The sequence below is a fragment of the Atractosteus spatula genome, chromosome 3 (genome assembly GCF_055471065.1).
Source record: "Atractosteus spatula isolate fAtrSpa1 chromosome 3, fAtrSpa1.hap1, whole genome shotgun sequence".
NCBI classification, from domain to species: domain Eukaryota; kingdom Metazoa; phylum Chordata; class Actinopteri; order Semionotiformes; family Lepisosteidae; genus Atractosteus; species Atractosteus spatula.
Genome location: NC_142708.1, coordinates 24,493,652 through 24,519,950, shown reverse-complemented (window position 1 = coordinate 24,519,950; position 26,299 = coordinate 24,493,652). Strand labels below are relative to the sequence as shown.

At 36.4% G+C, this 26,299-nt stretch overlaps 1 protein-coding gene across 1 annotated transcript in view; it reads left to right on the top strand.

Moving 5' to 3' along the window:
* Positions 1-26,299, top strand: part of LOC148837591 (E3 ubiquitin-protein ligase MARCHF3) — a 49,564-nt gene that overhangs the window by 7,274 nt on the left and 15,991 nt on the right. The window contains exon 2 of the mRNA XM_088910823.1: positions 22,195-22,436. Within this exon, the coding sequence (XP_088766949.1) occupies positions 22,252-22,436 (185 nt within the window). The 5' untranslated portion in view covers positions 22,195-22,251. The remainder of the gene's footprint in view (positions 1-22,194; positions 22,437-26,299) is intronic.

The following is a 26,299-nucleotide window of genomic DNA, read 5'->3' as shown; positions in this document are numbered from 1 at the left end:
GGCACATTAACTAATGAAGAGTACATGCAGCTGTAAATAAGTGCATGTTAAAGCTGCCACACTACAGTAAAGTTAATGGATTTATGTTTTATGTTTTGAAAACTTTATGTAGCTTTATGTTTCCCTGTTGGCAGTAACAGAATATAACAGAACATTTCCATTGTGATGAGTAAGAACTCAAACTGCATTCTGACCCATTTAGTGTTTTATGAATCCTGATATGCACCAAGAATACCCTAAAGCTGCATTTCTTTGACAGAAAAGAACACAGTAAAGTGCAATTAACTTTCTCTGTTCCTTGTGCTGTGTTGTTTGATTAATGTCGTTATTTACTGTATGTGTCTGGGTGTACAGTAGTTTGAGAAGCATGCATTAGTACTCAGGGCAGACCTTGGTTGAATGTATCTCAGCCAAATTTACTGTGGTTTGTCTAGCTCTTTAATATCTGTTGATACTTATCTTAGTAGTCTTGTAGTTTGCTTTAGTACTGACTCCCTGAACAAGTTCTGCTTTTTAAGTGAAAGAAAAACCCACTCAGGTTTCATATTTTGTGTTAGGGGGTCAGTATATTTGAGCTAGACCTGCCCATTTCCAGGTTCCTTCAGGTCTACCTTTGCTTTCCTCTCTAGCCTGAAAAAAGCCTCCTTTCAAAAGACTGCTCTATTATTCTTTTTTTCTGTTTAGCATTGCCAGCATTACCCATGACTGGGATTTTGAGGCTGTGTTTTTCTCATTTCAGAAAACAAAAACAGATTGAAAATTTAGGTCACCGAATTCCAGCATCTCAGAGGATCTAGAAGGGTTTCAGCTTGAAATCTACAATCATTTTTTAGGCCTCCCCCCTTCTTAATTTTACCACTAACCAAAAATGCACTTACAAGAATAGAAACAAACAGTGTTGTGCTCTACTGGGAGTGGTAGGAATCTTGGACTAAAAATGTACTTTTTCAGAATGCCTTCCATCATTTGGGCTGCTTTACCAGTCTTTTTATATTTTGCCTTTTTCTTGAAGCAAATCAACAAAACTAAGTGATAGTTCCATTTTTAAAACAAAATGTAAAATGTGCTATTGTGGCATTAAACAATCACTTGTATTCTCCTCATTTTGGGACTGTCCCTTAACTTCTCATTTGACAGTTGTGTCTTCCCACAGGTTTGCTTTTAGGCACACTCACTTTGTGGATTGCTTGTCCTTTTTTCACTTCACTTATCCTTATTTTTCACCTCACTGAAGCATCACAGTGCAGTCTTAAACTGCAGTTTTATTCTTAATGGAAAAATTGATGCTTTTTGTGTGTAAACTTGTTGTACTCCTTGGCATGGATTTGTTTCTATGTTCTGCTTATGTGTATAAACATCAAAGTGAAAAATATAATACACGTTAATTCTTTTGCTTTCTGGTTTCCACGTAGCAAGAGAAGAAAGGAGCAGGAGCCTTTTAGTGGTTATATTTAAAAAGTGTAGTAGGTTAGTAAAGTGGGAAATTTACAGAACAAGTCTCTGCATTTCTGGAATATTTCACAAGGGAGATAAACGTTGTATAGAAGGTACCAGGATGTACATTCTAACGTGTATACCAACACCATGAAGCTTTTTTTGAATTGCCAGAGCAGTTGCCTTTGAATTGACAGGGCTACTGTGGGTTTAAATGTAATTCAAAGAGGTGCACTACCAAACTGCCATCTGTTTAACTGGAAAGGGACAAATTCTCAGAACATACGTAACTCACCAATAGGCTCATTGACTCTTTAACATGCAGACTTTAACTGAAAGACTTTAAGTGTTCTGAAAGAGTTTAATCAGAGTTGTTGATAATATAGCTGCAAACAGATATGAAGTTAGACTGTATTTGTATCTTTACAAAACATGCCCAACATCATTTCAAGTTATAGTTATGTATCTAGCAAGATGTATGTAGATATAATATCAATACATAGAAACATTTTCAATTTGTAGCAAAACAGGATTGTGAGGCACAAATTACTACTTTCAAAGCTTTTTCCATCTGTGCAAAATTTACTTCATTTTTTCTGCTCTTAAAAATTAGCACATTTTATCTCAAGCCTACTGTATATACAGTATATATAATATTTTCTTAATATTTGTAATAGTAAAATGTATATATTGATAGAAAATAAAAAGGAACATCTGTTCTACACACCAGAAGAGATTAGGCAGTTAGAACAGTAACTGTCTTTCAGACCAGTCAAACTTTTATCACAGTTTCTCATATGTTCCTTGATATTAGCAAACAAGTTTGTTTGTACCCAGTGCAAAAGTTTAAATGGATCCAGTAAACAAATTCCAGACTACTGGGTTCAAATAGAAAGATTAAGTGGCCAGAACACGCATGTTGTCAGGCTGATCAATCCAGATACACATTATGCAAACACAATAATGTTGTGTCTTTGCATTATTTTTTGTTTAAGCTGTACTTTGATCTCCAAAATCTACAGTATTTATGTAAGGTGACTTGCTAAAGGAGTGAATATAAAGTACAGTAAAAGAGCAGAATATTTAAATCAATCGCATCACACCCGATAAACAGAGAAAGCAATGACAGGAAAGGAGGCATGTGTTGAAACATTTTCAGAGCTGTAGCTCCCATGGGACTGCTGCTGTGCACTGACTCTTTTATTATGTGGATGTCTTGAACGTGTGCTTTATTTCATGTACAGTGGATATATTAAGGGACATTAGAGCAGGTGGGCATGAAAATAAAGAATTAATTTCCCCCTGCTTAATCATTTTCAAGGAACACAGAGCAGCTATGCTGTCCACACACCAGGACGTCCAGTGCTACAACAATGTTAGGACTGAGAGCTTTTCAAGCTGTGAATAATTCTCCTGAAGTATGCAGCCATGTGGGACGGAAAAACATCCAGTGCTTTCAGGGACAGCCTTGGGAAATCCACAGCATTTGACTCTGAGATCAAAAGGAGAAGGAGCTGCTGTCTGGGTGGGGAGGTGGGGGGTTGAAATTTAGGGGAATTAAATAAAATAGTAATGACTGTGTGCCCTCAGTTATAAACTATTTAGCCAATTTAATTTCTTAGAATGAATTTGACTTTATGTTTACACATGTACTTGGTCATGTATACAGTGGACTTTCACATGCAGGAATGTCATGCTTTGTTTATTTTCGTTACTGTTGGCCCAGGTGCAAGTGAATGAAAATATTAATCATGGAGAGCACAGATTAAAATAATATTGACTGGTTCTACTTTGGAAACTACTCAGGCACTGCAATACAATCAGCCTGCCTGATCTGATCTGATTAAAATGCCATGGCAGCTGGAGACAGAGAAAAAGCAAGTCTAGGATTTTTGATGGAAAGTATCCCCTTTGTGCCAGATTGAGATTTTGGATTGGTGCCCAGTGAGTACTAAGTCTGATGGATGGACATGCAGAAACTGTGATGACCGTCTTTGTTTTTGTTCCTAAACAGGCATTCACTTTTGTCGTCAGTTGAATACCTCAGCAGAATGAAGTAGAAACCATTAAGAGTAAATTTCAAAATACAAGGCTGTCTGCATAAGCCCCTGCTTTAATACCATAGAATAAGGCAAGTGTACATAAAACTTAAAGGATCAGAAGACACCTTGTCTTCTCTTTGCTTCAATTTGAAATGCCACCATGTGTCATTTTAAATCCGCTGAGTTTCAAAGTCTTAGTCAGATTGTTTGTCTTTTTTTAGAGTGCATGGCTGTATGAATAAAAAACATGCTTTTCTTCTACACCAAGGGTAATCCCATCATAACCTGTATGAGCAATCTAGGACATGTTTTCAAACTTTTTGCTTGACTTACAGATATTTACAAGAAGAAACAACTTAAAAACAAGGCTGTCATCCCACACAACTTAACAATCGTTATAATATACTGTATGTCTGTCAGCTTTTGTAGTTTGACAGTATTTTCTATGGTTACGTGATTAAAATTTGCCTTATACTTTGCTCAGAATAATATAATGGGGATTCCCACCTACATTAATTTATTTTTAGTTCACTTTTAATCAAAAATTGCTGAAGCGTGTCCCACTCAGCTTCAACATTTAATTTGTCTATGCAATTTAGAAAACAGTTTATATAAACTTTTGTGTCATACTGTACATGGAATTGGTATATCTTACTTAACAAGGTTAAGTACAAGGTTGTACATTTTTTACGTTTGTTAAATATTGGCTTCAATAACATTGCTGGATAGCTTTTTCCATACTATTACCCTTTTTTAGTAAAAAAAGATCTCAGATCTAAATGAACTTACCTTTTGTCTGTAAGTAATTTTGAGAAAAGGTTTGTGATTTTTAAATTTAATTTAATACAATATGAATGTGCTTATTTCAAAATTTGTGTTCTTTGGTTTGTGTTTCACTGTTGATAATAATTGGTCCTGATATTATGTTCTTATTACACAAAGAGTCATGGGAGTATGGAACAAGCTACAGAGCCATGTTGTTTGAAGTTAATACCCTATCTTCTTTCAGGAAGTGATTGAAATTGTCAGATCCATTTACTATCTACCAAATATTATCTCTTCTTTGCAAGATCTGCTTTGTTTTTATGTTCTTTTGTAAATGTTTCATGTTTTAATGGTTTCTTTTTATATGTCATTAGAAAATTTGTATGAACTATATATGCAAACATCTTCAACAAGTATTTTCCTGCTTTAGCTGATACTCAGAAATAAACCATGTTTACAGACAGATGCTTTACATTCTTTTTGGGGTCAGAGAGACTACTGGAACCTTTGTTTAACTGTCTTCTGTAGTTCAAAACAGCTGATTCCCATGAATTAACCTGGCTTAAATACACTACAGTAGATCAGTACTGTCACTGTCACTTTTTATACAGTATGTGTTTAATTGAGCTGATGTTGCAGAAACATGAATGCTTGCAATAAACTATAAAGACAGAATTTTTGTAGAGCAAAGTTGTAATGTAACAGCACATCCCATTTTAAATTTGTAGATTTGCTGAAAGGCAGAAGCTATGTCTGTCACAGGGTGGGGATTTGACTATTTTTAAGTGTCAGTGGTCTCTTTCCCACAGTTTCTCAAGAATGAGAATGCTGGGGAGGGTGATGTTAGATGGGAAAAGCAATCCACAGTTCCTGTCATAGGGTCCAGTAATCAGCTGTATGATTCATGAAGTAACATTTCCATGGGGAATTATAAATCAGAGTTTCAATTTTCAGTTTCTGTGACCAACTACGATTGCCAGCACTGCAAACAAAAATGAAGACAGCCTTTTGCCTTGCATTCACAAAAACGTTATACAGTAACAGTGTACAGAAATAGTACTGGACTAACATTTCACGTTTTCTAGTAACATTTTTCAATATGTGCATAAGAAGTGTATATTTTTCATATACATTTAAACTACTGCCTTTAAAAGGTTTTTGTTTTTGTAAAACACATCTCTACAATTTATAACAGAGCAACCATTGCACTGCCTTAGAGGACTATTTAAGAAGTGACAAAAGCTTCAATGAGTATTTTTCAATGTCTAGATACTGCACAAAGATATTTGAAAGAAGGGACCCGCCATCTATTCAGAAATCCCGGAGGAGAATGGGCAGCCCTCAGGCACATCATAAAATTCAAAGGCACAAAACACCAGTTATTCTGTGTATTCATGAGGGATTCTGAATTTGCACAATCTGCTATATACTATGAATTCCTCATTCTAAAAATTCTTCATTATTCTTCTGGACATAATAATGAAAAAAGCAATCTCTAAATCCAACTGAAGTAAAAACGTGAAGGCATTTGTATGCAGTGCTAAATCAAGACTTGTCTTTCCATACTAATTAGAGTCGGCTACAGTTGCCAGCACAAATGTACAAAGCCTAAAACTTTTGTTGTTGGAACATGTTTTATATAGAGCAATGACTAAATTATTTTGATTACAATGCACCATTTAACAGTCCTGTTTAGGGAAAAAGAAATCAGCTGTGTGGTGTCTGGTTGTTCAAAAACAGTGAGCACAGCTTACTTCAAAACACTACCTGGATGTTATTTTAGGGGCGCTTAACCTCTTAGTTACAGTGTCCCATCACCCTGAATACTGAAACAGTATTCAAAGGCAGATGGATCATGCAATGTGATGCTATCTCTTGAGTACATTTTGAAGTCATTGAGAATTGAAGTGTCAAGAAATATATTAGTATTTGAAGAAGGCAGATATCTCTTAGGTACAATTGCTATAATTACAAAGGCTGTCATGTTGGTAGTGGTTTAGACTGGTGGTGGTGCTTCATAGAATTAGGTCTACTAATCTCCAAGGGAAAGGATATTTTCAATTTTTTTCTGTCTGTATTCAATGCACCTTGTTTTCTGTTTTTTATATTAAGCTTCCTAGAACAAGTTTTAATGCACTGCAAAGATTGTGAGGCCAGATAATCTCTATTAATGTATCATACATGATGGTAGTTATTACCTTAAGGCCATTTGGAAAAAAAGCAGGAAATGTTTATAAATGTTGATTAAATTTTCTCAGAATTTTCTTGAAAATTAAAAAGGAGTAGTTATCAGGAGGGCAGTACTGTGCGCCACAACCTTTAGCAGTGATAAGGCTACAGAGTGCCACCTCATTGAATGAATTAGTATTCGAATGAATGCCAAGCATATCCTGTTGCACTCTTGGACTGCAGATTCTGTGGCAGTGCTGCTGTCAGTGCCTGAGGGCATCCTAAATGTGTTTAGACTTCATCTTGTTAATGAAAGTCAAAGAAGCACTGGGATGTCCTTGCACTTCATACTGTACATGGTATGATTCCAGTTTCAACACAGACAGTTTATCTGGAACTATACAAACTGTTGTTGAACAGTTTGGTGACAGTTCCTGATTCATGTCTGTGGTAAGATCTTATTGTAAATATAAAAAATGGGGAATTTTTAGCCTGGTTAATAATTATTTTAGAGAGCCTATTCTGAAACTAAATAGTGCCTGTGACCTTCTGATACTATTTAGACCTGTACATTTTTTAATGGCTTGGATGGTTCTTGCTTTTAATATCTCTTTCTCTTTCAACTGTTACAACATTACAGTTTCACCCCACCCTATGTCTAATAATGAATTTTTAAAACATTTTAAATGTGACACCTGGCACATAACATTAGTTTGCTTAGAAAAAATGTTTATACGATTGCCATCTGAAGTTTTCAAGTAGCTTTTTCATCCAAATGCTACTAAATTTTTAATCGCTAATAAGAAGATTCAAGCATTCCTGCATCATCTTCTGGGAAAAAAACAGTAGACTAGTAACAAAGACTGGTAATCTGATATACACTGTAAATAATTTAAAACTTTTATCATGTCACTTTGAGGTTTAGCATTAAAAATCACTCATCTTGGTGTCTGTTAGGTTATGGTATTTTTTACAGGAAATCTTACAAGTAAGATTACAAGAAGATGGTGCTCTGTGCTGGCATTCTTTTGGTGTTCTTCCCTGGCATCAACAGGCCCTGTACTCAAAACACAGAACCAAGGCTGTCAACCAAACCCTCACAGAAAAACAGTTTCAAAGTAATGTCTTACTGTGAGGAACAATACAGCAAATGATGGAGGTGTAACAACAAGTGTGGAGCTGTGACAAGAGCAGGCATCCCAAGAATTACCAAAATGAGAGCAGTGTTAAAACGGATTGGTGTGCCCATGCTCTGAGGGGAAAAATAAAAGTGATTTCCCAAATCATTGATTTGGGGCTACAACCCCATCCCAGTGGTGGTGTGAGTGAAAATCCCACTCACTGGACCTTGTGGGGAGAGGAACCCACCTCATGAAGCAGCTGCAAGAGCTATGGACATGACGTCCTTCAAAGGGAAGGCAGGAAGGATGATACAGAGAAGGAGCTGAGCTGCTGGCTGACAGAGACTTTTTCAGATGATATTCTTTCAGATTCACATAGACACAGAGAATAAGTGGTTACAGGAATTCAAGCAGAAATCCCAGGACATTCTCAGCCACATCACTACAGAACCTCTGGACCTCATGATGAAGTTAAAAAGATGGAGTCTCTGGGGTCTCGGAGCATATTACTGGCATAGTGGGAGCAGTAAAGACATGTTCTGCCTGAAAATGAAAGTATGCTGAAGGACTATAAGAGAAACATGGAGACCCAAAATAGCCAAGGCTGAAGTGGCATAACTAAAGAGTTTATTGAAACCTCGGAGACAGCTAGAAATGTCCAAGACAGATGTGCAGTTCTTGTGATAGAAACACTGGAGCAGGAGAGCCCATTACTGCCCAGGTCTGAAGGAGAGAGGGTGACCTGGGGCTTGACGAGGATCATGAGAAATGGGAATGATCACACCTTGGCATGAGCCAGAGCAATTGAGGAAAAGAAGGTACACCTGCCCGATTACTTTCTAAATCAGGAATAGAGGAAGATGTCATCCAACTAAGAAAAAAGATAAGGAAGGGCTTCCAGGACTTCCCTTCATTGCATTGCAGGGAGCACCTGGCTTTCCTTTGACAGAAGAGGAGGACAAAGTGCCTTCTGACCAAACCCCTTAACAGTCAACACAAAGGAAGAGCTGTCCCTATCACTGAGGTCTGTAACAATCAAAGAGGTACAGTAGATGAAAGGTTATTACACCCCTAGCCTGAGCTGGTAACTGGAGCTCACTGTAGGCAATGAGGCACCGCTGCTATACCAAGAAAAGAGGGTGTTTCTGCAGCCTCCCAAGTACCTAGAAAGGTTAGTACCGTCAGAGCAACAGACAGGGAGATGGCTGTTGTGACTGGTATCCCCAGTGCCCCAGAACAGACCTTAAAAGGGAATTGGTACATAAGCCAGGAGGAAGAAAGGGTCAGTTGGGTGGGACTTGTAAACTCAACTCATCTCATTTTCTAATCACTTACTCCTGGTGAGGGTCACAGTCATGACAGGCTAAGCAGGGCAGACAAGATTTCTTTTTAACTGGCAACAGTCTCCAGCTCATTGTACTGAGGTAGGTATAGGTCTTGAATTTTGGGGAACTCTCAGGCATTCCCAGGCCATCTGAAAGCTATAATCCGCATGTCCTAGGTTTGCTCTGAGGTATCTTCCCAGTGGGCCTTGCTGAGTACAGCTCCACTGAGAATCACCCAGGGATCATCCTCAGCGGGGTCCTCTCAATCCATAGGAACTACAACTGTACCCCAAAATCCTCCCAGATTGCCAAACTCCACACCCTGTCACAGAGAGTAAGCCAATCAGCCCTACGGAGAAACCTAATTTCCTCTGTGATGTCATTCTTTTGTTCTCTACCCAAAGCCTGAGCCATAGATGAGAATAGGGGCAGATCAACCGGAAAACTGAGAGCTTCATCTGAAAGCTCTGAACTGTGGAGGTGACTCGTAAGCAGTTTTCTAATATTGTTCAGGTGGCGGCCTTGGGATGGTTGATCTTCCATTGGCTTGTGGAAAGGGGGAGATGTTTAAAAGGGCAGTTGGTAGGTTGAGACAAGAGGTCTGGCATTTCCCAGAAAGCAGAGGGAAATGACCTGCTATCCACATAAACAGTTTGTCACAGGCTGACATTTTCTGAACAAGGAAATGATTGCAAACAGAGCCTCAGTTAAACCAGAAGGGAAAAGCAAGAAGAGACCCACAAACCAGCCTGCCAACTAGCTGTCCAGTAGACATTGTGAGATTTTGGATTTGAGCAAGAATTTTGTTTTGAAGCGATATACAACTTAGCTGCCTGATGATTGATAGAACACACTGCAGAAGAAAAGTTTGGTAGGAGCTTGAAGAGGCAGATTTTGGTTTCGGCTGTTTGCTCTCCATGCGCTGTGAATAAAAAGCACTTTTTTTACTGGATAGCTGTTGTCGTATTTGTTGCCCATGGTCCACCTACTAAAAGATGCTTGGTTACCACACCTCACACAATATTTATATACTGTATATATACTTCTTTTAGCCAGGTTGAAGTATTAAAATGATGATGGTTAATACATATTTTTAGACAGCTGTGTTTAATCTATGTTCATGTCAGTTTTGTAGTTTAAAATTAATACAATTGTATAATTATAATCAGATAATAATAGATCATCAGTAGGTATTAGTCTTGAATTTGATTGCCCAATGTCTTTGGCTATAGCAAGTATTGATATCCTAAAATATCCTAATGTGCTTTGAACTGAAGTTTCAGTCTATTTGCTGCCATAATCATTAAAATTTCTCACTGGTGAAGTGCCTTCATAGTTTCATAATGAGCCATTTGTCTGAGTATAATAATTGCTTAACCATGAGTTCATGACACCGATAACAAAACTAAGCAGCTGTGTTTAGTCTGAGATGGTAAGAATGTTCAGTTCTTGTTTCTATTAAGTGATAACTTACAGGAGGTGAGGGGGAGGAGAATAGTTATTAGTAATAGTCTAAGAAAGTTTTTTTCGAAATTAGAACTCAATTTAAGTTTATTTTATGAAAAATATCAGCTTTCCAACCTTATTTGGTTCCTTGAATAGAGAACTCAGTTAAATTTCCCAAAGAATTCATCTCAAGAAGGGTTAAATATACAGTTTGTGGTATTAATGTATACCTACAACTCTAATGTTGTATCCATCTAATGCTAACTCAAGCCTCTGGTATAGTGCAAAAGAACAGGAAGGGCATTTTATCCACTAACGAGTATTTTTGTAGTATCAATCGCGAGTTGTAAAATAACATGATTATATCTGATTGTTAAAATAAGTTTTAACATATTTAAGCAAATATGAAGGAGGTGTTCAGAGAACATGCTTTAGGAAGCCTGGTGTGAATGAAAGCTTTTGTGTTGACGTTTCCTACAAGATGCCTACATGCTATAAAAATATAAAGACTTTGGTGAAATCAGCTGTACAATGAGCTGGTTTGAAAAGCAGAATATGATTACTAGTGTGACAGTTTCTGATGATCTTTTATGCTTTTATGCTACTGGTATTCTTTATATCTGCCTTCAATGTTTTTCCTGTAGCTGTACCAAAGAAGATTTAAAAACTATGAATCACAGAGATAATACTAAATAATGCTGATTGGTATAACATTCATTTTTAATAAGTAATAAGTACATATGGGTGTGCAGACCATTTACAGCCACTTCATAGAATCATACCACTCCAGACCTGTGGCCAGTCATTTGTAAAAGACAAGAAGAAGCATGCTTATTTTCTTTGCATTAAACAATTTACAATTGTTTCATCACATGACATTTTAAAATAGAGCAATTAAAATAACTGCTTAATGGGTTCCTGGAGTTTAAGGCCTTACTGAGTGATTCTAATTGCCTTATTGGATTATTTGCCATGGTTATACTACCTTGGGATGTGGTCACTGCCAATACACTTCAGACTGAAATAATAACTTCATTAATTGCTGTTTGTAGCTAAAAGCCCCAGTTTAAAATCATTACTACTGGAATATGTATTGAAATGAGTCCATCTACTACAAAAAAAAACAAAGCAAAAATCTTTAAAGCTGCAGGGCTCGTAGTTGTCTGAATTCTGGCCAGGAATATTGATTGTGACATACAAGACATACTGTACAGTATGTACCCAGTTTCTGTAGTGATTATCTATTTGGTGTAAGTGTGTTTTGCAGCCAATATGTGTTCTGGATAATTGTTTTTTTATCCCTACTCTGTTACTCTTGTTTTGAAACAGCTTTTATTTAGTTTAATTCATGATCTCTTCAAAAAGCTCAGCTCCTTGAATGGAGATATATAGAAGTTCGTATAGTGTGCACGCTTATTCCTACACTGTACTGTAGCTCAGCTCTTCATAGTTCATCTTTTTTGATGTTCTGCAAATACAGAATTATTGCCTCAATCCAACGTGATTTCGACCATCTTCATTCATTTGTTTATAAGCTTCTTATTAATTCAAAGATTTTGGCTATTGGTTTTTTAAAGAACGAGCGAACGGCAACCACATTGGATGTCTGTTCATTTTTTTGGTAAAATAATGATTTATCAATTTCTCATAATACAGTGCTGACAAGAATGTTATTTCAGATACAATCTGTAATCAAGTGCCCAGGAGGTGCTTGTTAATTTGATTAATTGAATTAAATGAAATTAATTCAATTGCTATAATGCATCTTCAGTTATACTGTATATCCTTTACACTGTGTTATATTTTCTCTTTCTTATGTCTTATAGTTTTGGAGGAATGTGTGACTATTTGAATTTTTTAAGCTTTTGAACTTCATTATACTACATTACATAACAAATTACAAATTTGTTTTTTTCTTGGTATTCATACCAGTTGATGCTGTGCTGTTAGTGGTACTGTATTTTTAGTGAGCCTAGCTGACTACATTGTTGACGCTTTTATTCAAAGAATACAGATGACTACAGCATCTCCTTTCTGTTTGGAAGCTGCATGTCAGCAATTTCAGACTAACTTTCCAACACTCTGTATTGGACTACAACAGGTGTATTTAAGTGTTCAAATGAAGCTGCTGTGCAGGGTTATTTATTTGTCACTTCATGATCCCTGGTACATTGTTTAACAAATGTGACTCTGGGGTGAAGTGAACGAGAATCCACAGAACATTACATTCCATAAATAGAATGTTCCATGGCAGTATACAGGTGTATATTCTTGAAGTGGTGATATACTGAATTATTGAGGAGAGAAATTACAGATTTTTTTAAATAATGATTATGTATATATTCTTATGTAAAGTTCTGTTACAGTAAAAAGCATCATTCACTTGGAAATTATTGTATTTTTTGTTATCTGTTTCTTAAGATTTGTAAAATTATCATTAGGGGGACTGACTTTGACTTTTCCCAATTTAAGGTTAAAACTCACTTCATTTTATTGTGAAAAAGCAGTCTATTGTGCATTGCTGTCTCTGTGTAATTAGCCTAGAGGTGATGCACACATACTGTAGAACATTTTTAATTTTGTATGCAGAAAAATCAAACATCCACTTCCACGCAAGTCCAACATTGTATATTATAATTCAGTATTTGATAAAGATGCTTTACAGGCATATGCAGCAAAATATTTTTTAATTGTTTTGATCCAAAATTTGTCCAAAATCCAGAAAGGTTTGACCTGTTTATCACCCAAAAAGCTGAAACATTTCCATATGACTGCAAACATTCATCAGACCTACGGTTTTGGTAGTAATTGCATTGCTATGAATGGGTGCTTTGTCTGCATTCTCATTTCCTCTGGGGGATTTTTCATGTAGTTATTGTGGCTATCAGAAGCTTTTTCCAAGCTGTGGTGACACTGTTGAACTGGTGCAACGAAGTCAGCTGTCTTCTATGCTGCAATTCAAATGCATGAAGTAGTGTGGTTTCATTTTCATTCATTTAAAACGTCTAGAGGTAGAATTAAAAACCATACTAATTTAAATAATAAAACAGATTGAATTTATATTTAATATTCTGCTATATTTGCTGCCTAATGATTTATATTAGAATGCCCCTTCTAGTGAGTTGGTCTACCTACAAAATTGAATCAATTCAATTTAATCACAGATAGAGATACGGTACCAAACAACCCAAAGGAGATGATGCAGCTCTCTACTGTATGTGATGTAGGTAGTGATTTGGCTGTTTCCTGGAGCTTGAATTATTCTGATTTGACACATTAGCCAGGTATGTTAGCCATGCATTTAAGAGAAATGTCCCCTTGTGAGGTCACATATTAGCATATGAGGGAAAGGTCTGATCTGTTCCTGCTTCAGAGTACTCAGGAGTCTTGAGATATACCATGTGCTGGGCTATTTCTACTATTTTCGAAAGGATGATTCGCTCTAATGGAACATGCAATCTTTAATATTTTGGTAAGATGTCATGCAATATAGATTTACTAAACAGTCCTTTTCATTGTTGCACATATTTCATTACAGAAACACATACATGCTGCTTTTTGAGATGTGATATAGTTTCCATTGGTGCAATTTCTTTATGTTTGATTGACTTCCTTAAGTTTAAAGGTCTGCCTGTGCTGTCAGTACTACTTATGTCATGGTAGAAATGATTAATAGTCTCTGAGAGAATGCATTTGTCAAGTTCCAAAGTTGTATTCATTATTGCAAAAAGTGAGAACATCAAATGTTACTTTTAGAGCACTTTCGAACTGCTGATGAAGACTTAATTTCACCCTCTCAATCAATTTTAATTGATATACTTACAGTATGCTTCTAATCTTTATTTTAAGTACCTTATTTAGTATTTTTCTGGCTTAACTAGTCATTATTTCATACCAAATTAGTACAGACTGATTCAGATCCACAGATCTGAACTTTGCTGGTCAGTATTGACTTGAGGATGTAAGGAATTGTATGATGTTCTAATGACAAAGCCCCGATTTGGGATTACAGCAATGTAAGCATCAGTCTTTTGTAATCCTAGCATTTTGTGGTTTACATTTCCCTGCTGGAAAAGTGACACATCTGGATTGACTTGAAGGTTTGGAAAAATTGTTGACAGCAAGATTGTCCTCAATCCGAACCAGAAGTGTTCTTGTGCTAAAGGAGATTCTTCCTTACATATTCACAATCGCTATGCTCAACAGCAATGCAAGATTAATATAAGTGACAACACAATGTTCACCATGGTATCTTTACATATTTTATGTTATGTCATGTCAGGCAAGGGCACAAAAGTATTCACATTATTCATTGTTGATAGTAGTAAACTCCACCACTATCTTTCCCATCACCTTAAATGCTGTCTGGCCCACAGAAGATGGCAAATTTATCTCTTCACTGTCTGCATTACCCTTGAACAACCACCAAGAACACAATGTCATTTTCATGCCAACAGCAAGCTACAGTCACTTAAGTACAGTCACAGAATTTTTGATGCTGTATACACTGCAGTTTGACAACAGTTATACAGATAGATTAGATGGATACGATGCTTCCAGGCTGGCATGGTGACCCTCTGCCTCATAGGAGGTGGCCTATCCTTCAAAGAAATAAGGAATAGCCTGCTGATTTTTGAAGCAGAACATCTCTTTCTTTGGGCAGCTTCTCTAGGCAAAAGCCTTCAGTCATGCCAATGACAACTAGATGATTTTCATTACTCAAGTTCTGCAAGTTAATATCTTCAACTGATTTACATTAATTAAAGTCATGTCTTTTTGAATCCCCTACCTGCATTTATATTATATTTATATTTATTTCTTAATCAATTCATTTTGGCTTTTTCACTCAACCCAAATGCCAAACACTCACCACCTGGTATTTTTAGGAATTTCATATAACTATAATGTAATATAATAATATAATTATATTATTATTTTATTTTATGTAACACCTTTAAAGGCAGCCATCTCAAAGTGTTTTACAAAGCATAAAAAAGTACATTGCTTTTAAAATCAAAGGAAATTACAAAGCCAACACAACAAAGCAGATACAGAAGATGAAACAATCTTAGTGAAAACCTAGTTTTCTAATTAAAAGCATACAATTAGTCTCTGATTTCGTTTGGGCAGGTCTTCCAATGCTTTGGGGCATAGCATCAAATATCTCTGTCAACCACATAGTATAGATGAACAGAAGGAACTCATAACACACCATAATCAACTAAGCAAAGGTCACATAGAGGAGAGTAAACATATCACATATTGGCTAGATATGGGGACAGGAGAATCAAGAAATATAAAGTTTTCAACATTGGCTGAAGGATTTTAAAATCAACTTAACACCTTAGGAAGACTCCTAGGCAGTGATGTGATCACTTGCGTGCGATTCTAACTGCCAAAATCTGAACACATCATAAATTGTAAAGTTTTAGAGACACTTGCAAGTATTAATCAGTACTTGAAGAAAACAAGGGGATGAATCTTTTTGTCCCACTATAAACACAGACATCATAGGATATAGCCTGGCAATATTTCACAGTTGGAATATTCTGAACACAAGGTTCAAAAGTCAATCCAGGATCACCCCCAGATTCTTCATTTTGAATCGAAACTCAGAAATTGTGCCATTTTTTAATTTGCCATTTGAAGTTGCAGTTGATTTTATGCAACTATTGAGAGGAACCCAGTTTTATGAGTTCAGTCTTGTTACAATTGAGATGCAAAAAAGCTTGTGTCCTCCAAGGTTTTATAGCAGAAATGCATTCAGTGGGTAAGGAAACATATGTATATCTTGGTATCAGGTTTATATTTACATAAATATAAGTACCATCTATGTAGAAATAATAATTCAGACTATGTGATTTTAGCATTTAACCTAGTGAAAACATATAAATACCAAATAAATAGTGTAATTCTGGTACTGGACATAGCCTGCCCAACCTCACAACTAAAAACAACAAGATAATTAGAATTTCACCACTAAGCAAGGTAAGATTCAAACCATTTAAGGGCAATGCCAGAGGTGCCAAATAAGCTCTCCAACTGACCAGGTAAAGGGCTGTGATTTAAAATATTGAATGCATAGCTGCAATGAAAGAAAATTAAGACAGTGCAACTGAATTAGCTACCATGAGACCAATAACATAAACAGTTTCAGTGCTATGTAATTGTTTTAAGTCAGACTGAAAGGGTTACAAAATTTCATTTACAGTGAGATGACCATCTAGTTGCACTGCAATAGCATCTTTTATGATCATCACACGAAAAGGCTAGTTATTTATGTGCTGAATGACATAATATATATTATTCGGATTATATTATATCTATATACTGTACAATTTGTATTATCCAAAGCAATTTTTTAGCCACTGCTGTGTCTGCAGTAGTTTTAAAAGCTGTCACAGATCAGGGAGTCATGTGTTATGTAAAGGACTGGGGGCAAAGATCAGAGAAACAGGCGTAAAACAAAACAAAGGGAATTGGGTCCAACAAACAGGAAGTACGTTTCCAATTCAGTAAGGCATTCAGGCATAAACAGTGAAGTGAGAAAGAGGAATAACAACTACAGTAAGTCAAGCACACAAAAAGGCAGTGTTGTAGAGGAATGCAAAGAGGTGAGGCTATAGTGTTTGACGTTATCATTCTTAGTTGTGTAGAATTCTAGTAAGCTTTTAGATGAGGCAGATGGCATGGCAGTAGACGTTAGCAAGTCAAACAAGTGGAGAACAACTATCTAGGACTTTTTATTTTCAGTAATCTTGGAAAAATAATTGGATCTAGCAATTGCTATAGTAACACTAGATCGAATCTTGTTCTATGAATGGAAAGGGGCACCCAAACCAGAAAATTATTGTTTGGTTAGCAGATTTGTTTTGTTTGGTTAGGTCTGTATATATATACCTAACGGGTGTTGCTCTCCGCAAGAAGAGTTCCTGTTCTGCATACGAAACAAAGTTTTACTTCCCTGTCTAGACCTGTTACTGCCCAGGCTGTTCCAGTTCGTGGCTATCCCTTGTTATCCTGATCCTGCCATTCTTATTTCTGCACTGGGTGGTGGCAATCCTGTTGACTGAATCTGATCTCCGTCAGCCCTTGCCTGCACGGCCTCGACTTTCTCCATCAGCCTTGGCCTCTACAAGCTTTGGCTTTACTCACTTGCCTCGATAAACTCCTTCGTCACCCAGTCAGCCTTTCCATCTTTTACACTGAGTCACGCAAATGGATTCCTTTATTCCTCAGCCAGTCGCAAGTGTTTCTACACCAAACTGTGGTACGACAATCGAATTACAAATTCTGTATACACATTTTAAAGTAAATGTGTGAAGAGTATTCCTGACTAATACTAAACAAAGTAAACAAAATAATGCTTGAACAGCAAACCAATCTCAAATACCAATTGACGTTTGTGACAAAGCATTTAAGTGATACTACAAACATGTGGCAAAAGATTTTGTGGTCAGAAAAAGACATTATTAACGATACACCCGAAGAAGGCTCCACAGCCAAAATGTTGTGTTTCTTTTCTTCTCTTTTCAGCATGGAATAAACCTTTACTTGTTCCAAGACAAAATTGTAACTTTTGATCTAAATGCAAAGCATTTCATCACTCAGTGCAAACCCTTAATATACATTCAAGTAATTATGGTCTAAGAATTCTGAATTCTCTTACATGTAAGGTTAGGAAAAAAAGGAAGGTCACCTATTTAGAAATAATATTATTGGGACAAGTCAGCATGTTAGAATCACATTTTTAGTGTTCTCTTAACAAGCAACAACAGTAATGGACATGCACAGGACAGAAGACATGGTGTATTTAGATTTTCAGATGCACTTTTTCTGTTTCAGTTTTTCCTAAATGATTAATTCGCAAACTGCATGCAGTAGGCAGTGAGGGAAATGTGTGTATTTAAAATTTGGCTAATAGAAAACAGTACAGATAAGAGATGAATTCTCCAGTTGGGATGATGTATTTAGTGGAATACCACAGGGAACTGCACTAGGACCACTACTTCTTCATTTAGATTAGTGATCTAAAAACATCTGGTATAGTTTTTTAAAGTAGCCAAGTTTGCAGATGATACAATATAGGACAATTAACAGCAAATCAAATTTATGAAGATTTAGATATAAGTCAAGATAGTGCAAATGAAGGTTAATGTGGACAAGTGTAAGTTATTGCATGCGGGTAGTAAAAGCTATGAATACAAAATGTATTACTGTATACGGAGCAAGAAGAGGCTATATGTGAAAATATTGGCACATCATTTAAATCTTGACACTAAGGAAAGCAGTAAAAAAGGCAAATATAATGCTGGGATATATAGTTAGAATCACAGATTTTCTATTAAGGTATGTTGTGTTAAAATAATTAAAATAGTGGGTGGCAAGGTGGTGCAGCAGTAAGCACTAGTGCCTTGCAGTGCTGTGGACCTGGGTTCAATTCTTGGTTTTATCTGCATTGAGATTGTATGTTCTCCCCATGTTTTGTATGTGTGGGTTTCCAGTGGGTTTCCCACAGTCCAAAGACATACTGGTAGGATAATTGGTCTCTGGGAAGATTTACCCAGGTGTGATTATGTGTGCATTTGTGTCTGGGTGAGCCCTGCAATGGACTGGTGTCCCCTCTTATCCAACCCTGGGCTGGATAAAACAGTTAAAAATGGATGGATGGGTATTTTGATAATGAAAGGTTAGATAGAGGTGTTGTTACTAACTATTTTGATGTCTGAGTAGATAATTAAAACTGTGATATCCCTCATGGGAAAGCTGAAAAAGAACAGGAAGAAGCTATTCTATACACGCCTTACTGTTAAAAGGAAAAAACATAACTTTGATGTTGCAACATCTGTAGGGCATTTTCTCAGTGTCTCGATATTTCAAAAGAGTTGGATGTGAGCAAACCATAATTGTCATTTGAATATTCAAAACATTTGACTTTAGTTTATCAGGAGCGGTGTGATTTCAAACACAAAGCTGTGTGCAAGATATGACTGTCTTATTAAGCACTCATCATTTTGAGGAAAAAGTCGGACTGGAAGCTTTTTGTGACAGACACATTTTCTGACTTTCCTTGTATTTAATATTCCTATAAACAAATCATGGCATACAAGAGCCTGCATGTATGGAAATAGTTAAACCCAGACATCCTCTTTGTAATTTTTTTCTTGTCCAGCATTACCTTTTAGCAGCTGCTCAACTGTTTAAATACAAGCAATTACAGAATGGATATATTGTGAAAACAAAATATCCAGTTAAGAAGACTGTGCTTTGGAGACTGCCGATAATACAGGGCATTCACTGAGGCAATCTGAGTGAAGAGGAAAATGCCAGTGTCCCACCCAGGATACCACTCAGCTCCCTAACCACAATTCCAGCCTACTGTTATAGGGTGGAATAATTCACTGTCTTGTGAAATTGTTTTCATTTCTCACAGCATATTTTGTTGCAACTTCCTTTATTTCTCAAGACCGAAAGCTCTGTTTAGCATGATTTGACTTGGCTGCAATAATCACTAACACCAAGGAAATTCAGTAGTGATTTGGTATCGTATGTCCTGTTGGTCGATGAAAAAATTCTCTCATAACTAAAAAGGTTTTACAGAAAAAAATGAAAATATTCACTATTATATAATATTCAATATAATATTCTTGCCTACCCTAAATACAGTATTTCATTTCACTCAAATATTCAGTTTTTTGGATAAATCTGAATTTACTAAAAGAGACTTAATCACAAGAGAACTGTAATACTATTTTGTGGTTAGGTATTTAATCAAAGAGTCAGATATGCAGATGTTATATGTTCATCCAACACAGTACAAACCATGGACGTACAGAGAAGGTATTTTAAAATTTTAGACTTATTGATAGGAAACAGATCAAATGTATCAAGACAAACATTGAACAGCTTTCCTGATTGTATAAAGTATTTTGCTGGTGACACCATGCTGATCTGGCATATACTGTATGGCTACATTTGCTTTTAATTATCTTTTCTGAAAATTAATTTTGAGTAAATCACCAGATCATTAAAAATGAAGTTTTTATATTAACAACAGAACAAGCAAGATAATTTAAATTGCATCTCACTATTTTTTTTTTTACAATTTTTCAGCAATTAAGTTTCTATAAAAAAATCAATAAACTTTGTCATTTATATTTAATTGGCCAGTAGTGCAATAAAGTTTCTGTTTCTTTCTTACATCAGATATTCTGGAAGCTCCAAAATTGATGGATTGTGTTTTCTTATGAGTAAAGTAGATAATGAAAACATAAGTAAAGTTTTAACTTTGATTCTGTTAAGCTATCTGTGAACATCCTTAAATGGTAACAGTATATGCTATTATTAAAACAGTAAACTGCATCTACATGCTTTTACCTTGAGTTGAATGGATTATGTGGTGAACAGTGTTTTCCTACAAAGAAATGTTGCCACAGGAAACAGCTGTTTTAGGATTAATATTTAAAAATATTGTTAAGAAGCAAATAATGTAGCCACAATCTACTATTGATTTAAATTTCTGTTGTTGGAAATACCTGGAAAGGGAGTTTTTGCATTAAGGCTACTTAAGCAAAGATGGATTTATCCACTGTACCTATAATTTGATATGCAATGTTGTTTGTTTAGAATATTGTCACAATTGTAATATTCTAGGTTAAAATGTTCAAAAGATCGAATCTCCAACTGCTTGTGCGTGAGTTAGTTTTTTTATATAAAAATGCTTTATGTACCAAAATACTAGATAAATCATATACCTAATTAACTTAAGGAAAGAGTGATTTTCTGTTTTACCAGGGCATGTATCCGGTTTTGCATAGAAATATACCCCTGAAATGTGTGATGTAAATACTGGGTTTTTTGTTGTACATAATATTAGACATTTGTTCCCCAAATCACTTTTTGTTTATGTCAAAGTAGCTGTGATAGAGCTCAGTTACTAAATACTTTCTCTGCTACAATGAATACTGTGTCAGTGTCATGCTGAAATACAGAAAAGACTCCAAATTCATGGCTCAGTCACAACCATTTTTAAAGGGTTAATTGGGTTCTTGAGGGAAAACATGAATTTCTTATGGGAACGGAGCCATAAATCTATACAGAAACTAAAATCAATCTTTCTGCTTTCTCCCTGCACTTCATTTTTCATTACAATGGATTCATTCTCATCCAAATGTTGCCTTCAGTCCTTTTGCTGTTATGTAGGGCCCTTCTGTTTGAGCATTACATTACTAAGCACCCGTTTTCTGCATTGTCATACTTTACAAGTCACAGCATCATAGCTTTTTACCTTCAAGTTATTTTTCTGAAGCAAGCTGTTGTTTGTGAGTGAATTGTTCTGTATGAATGGTTTAATGTTTGTTTTTTACAAAGGCTGAACTTTCACTTTGTTTAATAATAGGAAGGAAGTAACCTTTGCATTTATAGTCTGACAAACCAGATATTAAATGTTATGAGCCAGTGGAAAAGGCTTACCAGATTTGAATTATTTTAAATGTATTCATAATTTAACAATAAGGTGTAAATTTGTTATTTTAAAAAAATATCCCTAATCTAGTTACAGTACACTGGAATTCATAGTGACCACAAATTAGCAGTTGTTAATCATGATTGTGTATTTATTAATGAAGAATACTGTAGTTAAAATGTGAAAGATTGTATATACAGTATGTCAAACTAATTTGTTACCATCGTACCAACAATGACCAACAGTGCAGAGGTAAAACCTACAATTTACGACAGCAGCTAGAACTAACTACTGCTCTGTACCAGGACATTTGAATATCTCTGCTCTTTTCTAGGGCATTGCAGGGTATTTTGTACAGTATACTGCTGTTTCATCCTAAAATATCCAGTGTATAATTATATATGTTACATCTTCATGTATCTTCTCAGATGGGAAATGCTATATGAATGTGTAAGGCTTCAGCGGAGTAATTGCTGTCTGCTGCCATGACAACCAGCCGCTGCAGTCATCTGCCTGAGGTACTGCCAGACTGCACAGACTCAGTCCCTCCAGGAAAGGCAGTGGAAGACTCCAACAGCCTAGCGAATGGACAGCCGCATTATGTCATGCAAGTTTCGGCAAAGGACGGGCAGCTGCTGTCAACAGTAGTCAGGACTCTCGCAACCCAGAGGTAGGAATGTGGTTGGGGGATTTTAACAGTTATAAGGGATCACCAAAGTGTGCCGCTTGTTCTTAGCCGTAAGTGCTGTCTTCATACAGTACATACTGGAGGCCTGATGTGACTGGAAAAGGAGGGAGAGAACTAGCCTTATCTTCTATTCTGACAGAATTCAAGTGCGCCAACACATTCGTCATCCATCCGGCACAGAGATTTCACCTATCACGTTTCAGCAAAACCTGTGTAGGGAAAAAATGAGCGAGTAATAATCTTACTCTCTGGGCAAATTTGACTTATTATCTATTGGTATTTTTTGTCAATTTGGATTTTGATTGAGATAAAAAAGTTTAAAAAGTGATGTCGCTCACACTTGAAAGAATATTATTTTACTTTCACAGGAATGAAGGAATGTCTCTAATCATCCTTAAACTATACTAAAGAATATGCCTTTTTAGCCCAGCAATGAAGACTGACAGAGTATTTTGCATTTAAAGAATAATTTGCAGTAACCATTTTTAGGTACAATACGTAAACAGACAGAAAATGAAATTCAACAAAATGTTCATGCATTAAACTGCAGGAGTCACGTGAACATCTGGCTTTTTAATAGAGGAGCAAAGGTTGTGTATGTTAGTCCAGGACTGTTGATAGTGTAGTTAAGCTGCAGAAACAGAACAAATTAAGTTCCTGCAGAGCAGGCCTTCATCTTTTCTCTCCTCTGGAACAAAACACATACAGGTTTTTGTTCCAGCACAGCCTTAAGTTACTAATTTCACCTTTAATCAAATTGATAATGTGCTTAATTGGTAGAACCTTTCTGAGCTTTTCATCTGCTCATAAATTACGACATGGGATTGTTAAAAGACGCTCTCCGGGACTTGACGGTTGGAAACAGTGAAAGAGTTCAAATTAATCACAGTATTCATTCTATAAAGGGTTTAATTATCTAACTGACAGCTCAGCTGGAGCAAAACCCAACAGATGTGGGGGTTGCAAGAATCAGGACTGGAAAACCTCTGATTAAGGGAGATATAGACCCTATCAGTATTTGGTTAAATTGCATAAATTATACTTTATTCTCATGGCTCAGCAACAGATACTCTAGGGTTTAGTGTAATCTTGAAGACAAGGCTGTTAACATTAAACTCATTTATTAAAACAACTGTGCAACAAATTGGGCTTCATTTCTATCTAATGAATCTTGACCTCAATATTTTTCAGTAATTCTACATGTCAATACATTCATATTTTTCATAAAGATGATAAAAAGTGTTTTCAGGGGGTGATATTAAAACAGGAGAGAGAAGTAGGTAGCCTAATATTACTCGGGTTTCTCTGAAATTAAGAAGGGCTTATTCATTGCAAAGGAATTTCACTCATTCCTCTGGCACACAAACTAGGTTATTTGCTAATGATTTGGATCTAGGCAGGTAAAAGGCTCAAACAATGGTCTGAAGAATGAAATTTGCCTGGGTGAAGACTGTTGCATAAGGGATGAGAAGCTTACTGAATTGAATCCATGAAGTAACGGCTAAATTTAGCTATTTAATTAATATGCATGAGGGGAGCTTTTGTAACTGACAAGGTTATTTTGGAGATCAAAGTGTAAGCCCTCTCCGCCTCCCAAGCAGCACTGACAAAAGGGGGCTTTAGAAATAACAGCTGCCTGCAGCTGCTTAGCAGGCCCAGACTGTCACTGCCTTTCTCCTGTGGGCTGGCTGTGTAGCTGTCAGAAGTTATCATTGCTTCTGCTGATATAGCCTATCCAGGGCTGTCATTACTGGTTTCTCTGTGCTGGTGTTAAGGATCAGTAGGAGGGGAGAGCATGGAGTTAAGTCAACTTACAGATCTTCAGTGAGTGGGTCATTTTGAGTCATCCGTTTGGCTCCTAACCTGCGAACAGCTGCAAATGAAAGGTTTTCTTCCTTCTAAAAAAAACTCTGATGCAAGGTGGAGCACTGCACTGCATGTGACTGCACTAATTATGACCTGCTACTGCTGACTGTCATGCCTATTTTGCCTTAAAATGTAATTGCATGGCATTAAAGTGAGCGTGTTCTTTATATTAAAATAAGTGCTATCTCATAAAATATATGGTTTTCAGGATTCCCCAAGCAGTGGCACACTATTTACAGACTACCAGTGTTATGAGGGTGTTAGTTGGCCAGGGTCCTCTCAGATTTCAGTACAACAGGATCTCTTGTAAATTGCTGGGTGCCTGTAGGCTTTGAAGAGACATTGATGAGTCTCCTCCAATCGGTGTTAACTCTCCTGTCAGGCTCTGTTGCAACATGTCCAAAGATGAATGGCCCAGACAAGCGGGCGTTTTGGAAGGGCATGATGTCAGCTAGCCTTCAATCTCTCCATGCAACAAGGCAGGAACCTCAGAACACCGAGTCTTAATTCATTGCATATCGGAACGTACATAAACCTGAATTTAGGGATATTTCTTGAAAGCAAAAACCACGGTTATGTTATTGCTGATATCCATTTTGTTCTTTTTTCTATAATGAATCAGTCTGTGTTTATCACACTATGCACCAGTTGAGGCTGTTCTGAGTGATGAATGGATGTTCGCCAGGTGAGGTGGGGTGTAGATCTTCTAGCCTCTGTGTCTTTGGGTCCACTGATACCATTCATCATTCTTACTGAGGATCTTAGGTAAAGCAGGCTTGTAAGCAGTTCTTTCAGACGCTTTTCCTTGAGTACTGTATTAACGTGTGTAACCAAGTAGTTATGTGAAAAGTTTCAGTAAAATCAAACAGCAATCCTGGGAATTTATAGTGTATCTCAGCAGTGTTGTAAGTGTAGATATCTTTTAGGATAAAAAAATCCAGATGGAGGCAATGACAGCATTTTTTGCCCAAAAAGCAAATAGTTTACCACTTTTTATGTTGCAGTTTTTGTTCCCATTTTGTCAGCGATTACAGTCAAATATGAGAAGCACTGTTGAATTCCAGGGGGTCAACCTTTCTGAATGAGAAGTGCTACAAATATAGCATGCTTTTCCCTTTTACACTTAATGTAGAATAATTATTATTATAGCAAATCATTATAGTGATTAATTTAAAATAAAAGTAAGATGATTTTATTTTTATCATCAAACTCTAACAAGCTGATATGTGCTATATCAGCTTCTCTGCTTGTGGTACAGTATAACTTTTGTCAGATTGCATATCAGAGCTCAGTGTCATGCTGTGCTTCTTGATTCATATTTTCTTAAACACAAAAAGAATGTTGTTTGTTGTTTTCTGTTAAATACAAATGTTTGTGTTGTCGTTTTCTATAGAGATCGATGAAAAATAAATCTGTGTTACTCACAGTTATACATTACAATAACAGCTATGCAAACTCTCAGACATTTTCATTATTAAAATGAGTTTAACACCAACATTCCTGTAAGGTACAAAATGTGTAAATGCCTTTTTTAGCTCGTGATGTGGGAAAGATGATCATGGAAGCTTGTGATGTGTATTTTCATTTACAGTATGCTTACAAGTGTGGAAGTGAGACCTTCCTCACTTTCAGATGTAATGAATCCCCAGTAGTGCAAGCTGTCCAAAGCCAGCTGCAATCTAACTTACAGCTGTCACACCTTGAGTTTTCACTGTAATACTATAGTTATAATCAGTCCTTCCTCAGCTGTGCATGCTGTCTATAAAGGCAGTCAATGATGCCTTTAGCACAGCACAGAGCAGAATGTCTCCGCCAAGAAGGTCAATTGCTCTTCAGTAATGGAGTTGCAATGTAAGTAGAGGTACAATTACACTGAACTACTGTGTTCTTCTGATGGACATTTCATTAGTCCTGTCTTCCTGAGCGGGAGTTTCAAATTATACTTTCATTTTTTTTGCCAAAGTTTACTCCTTCTTTAA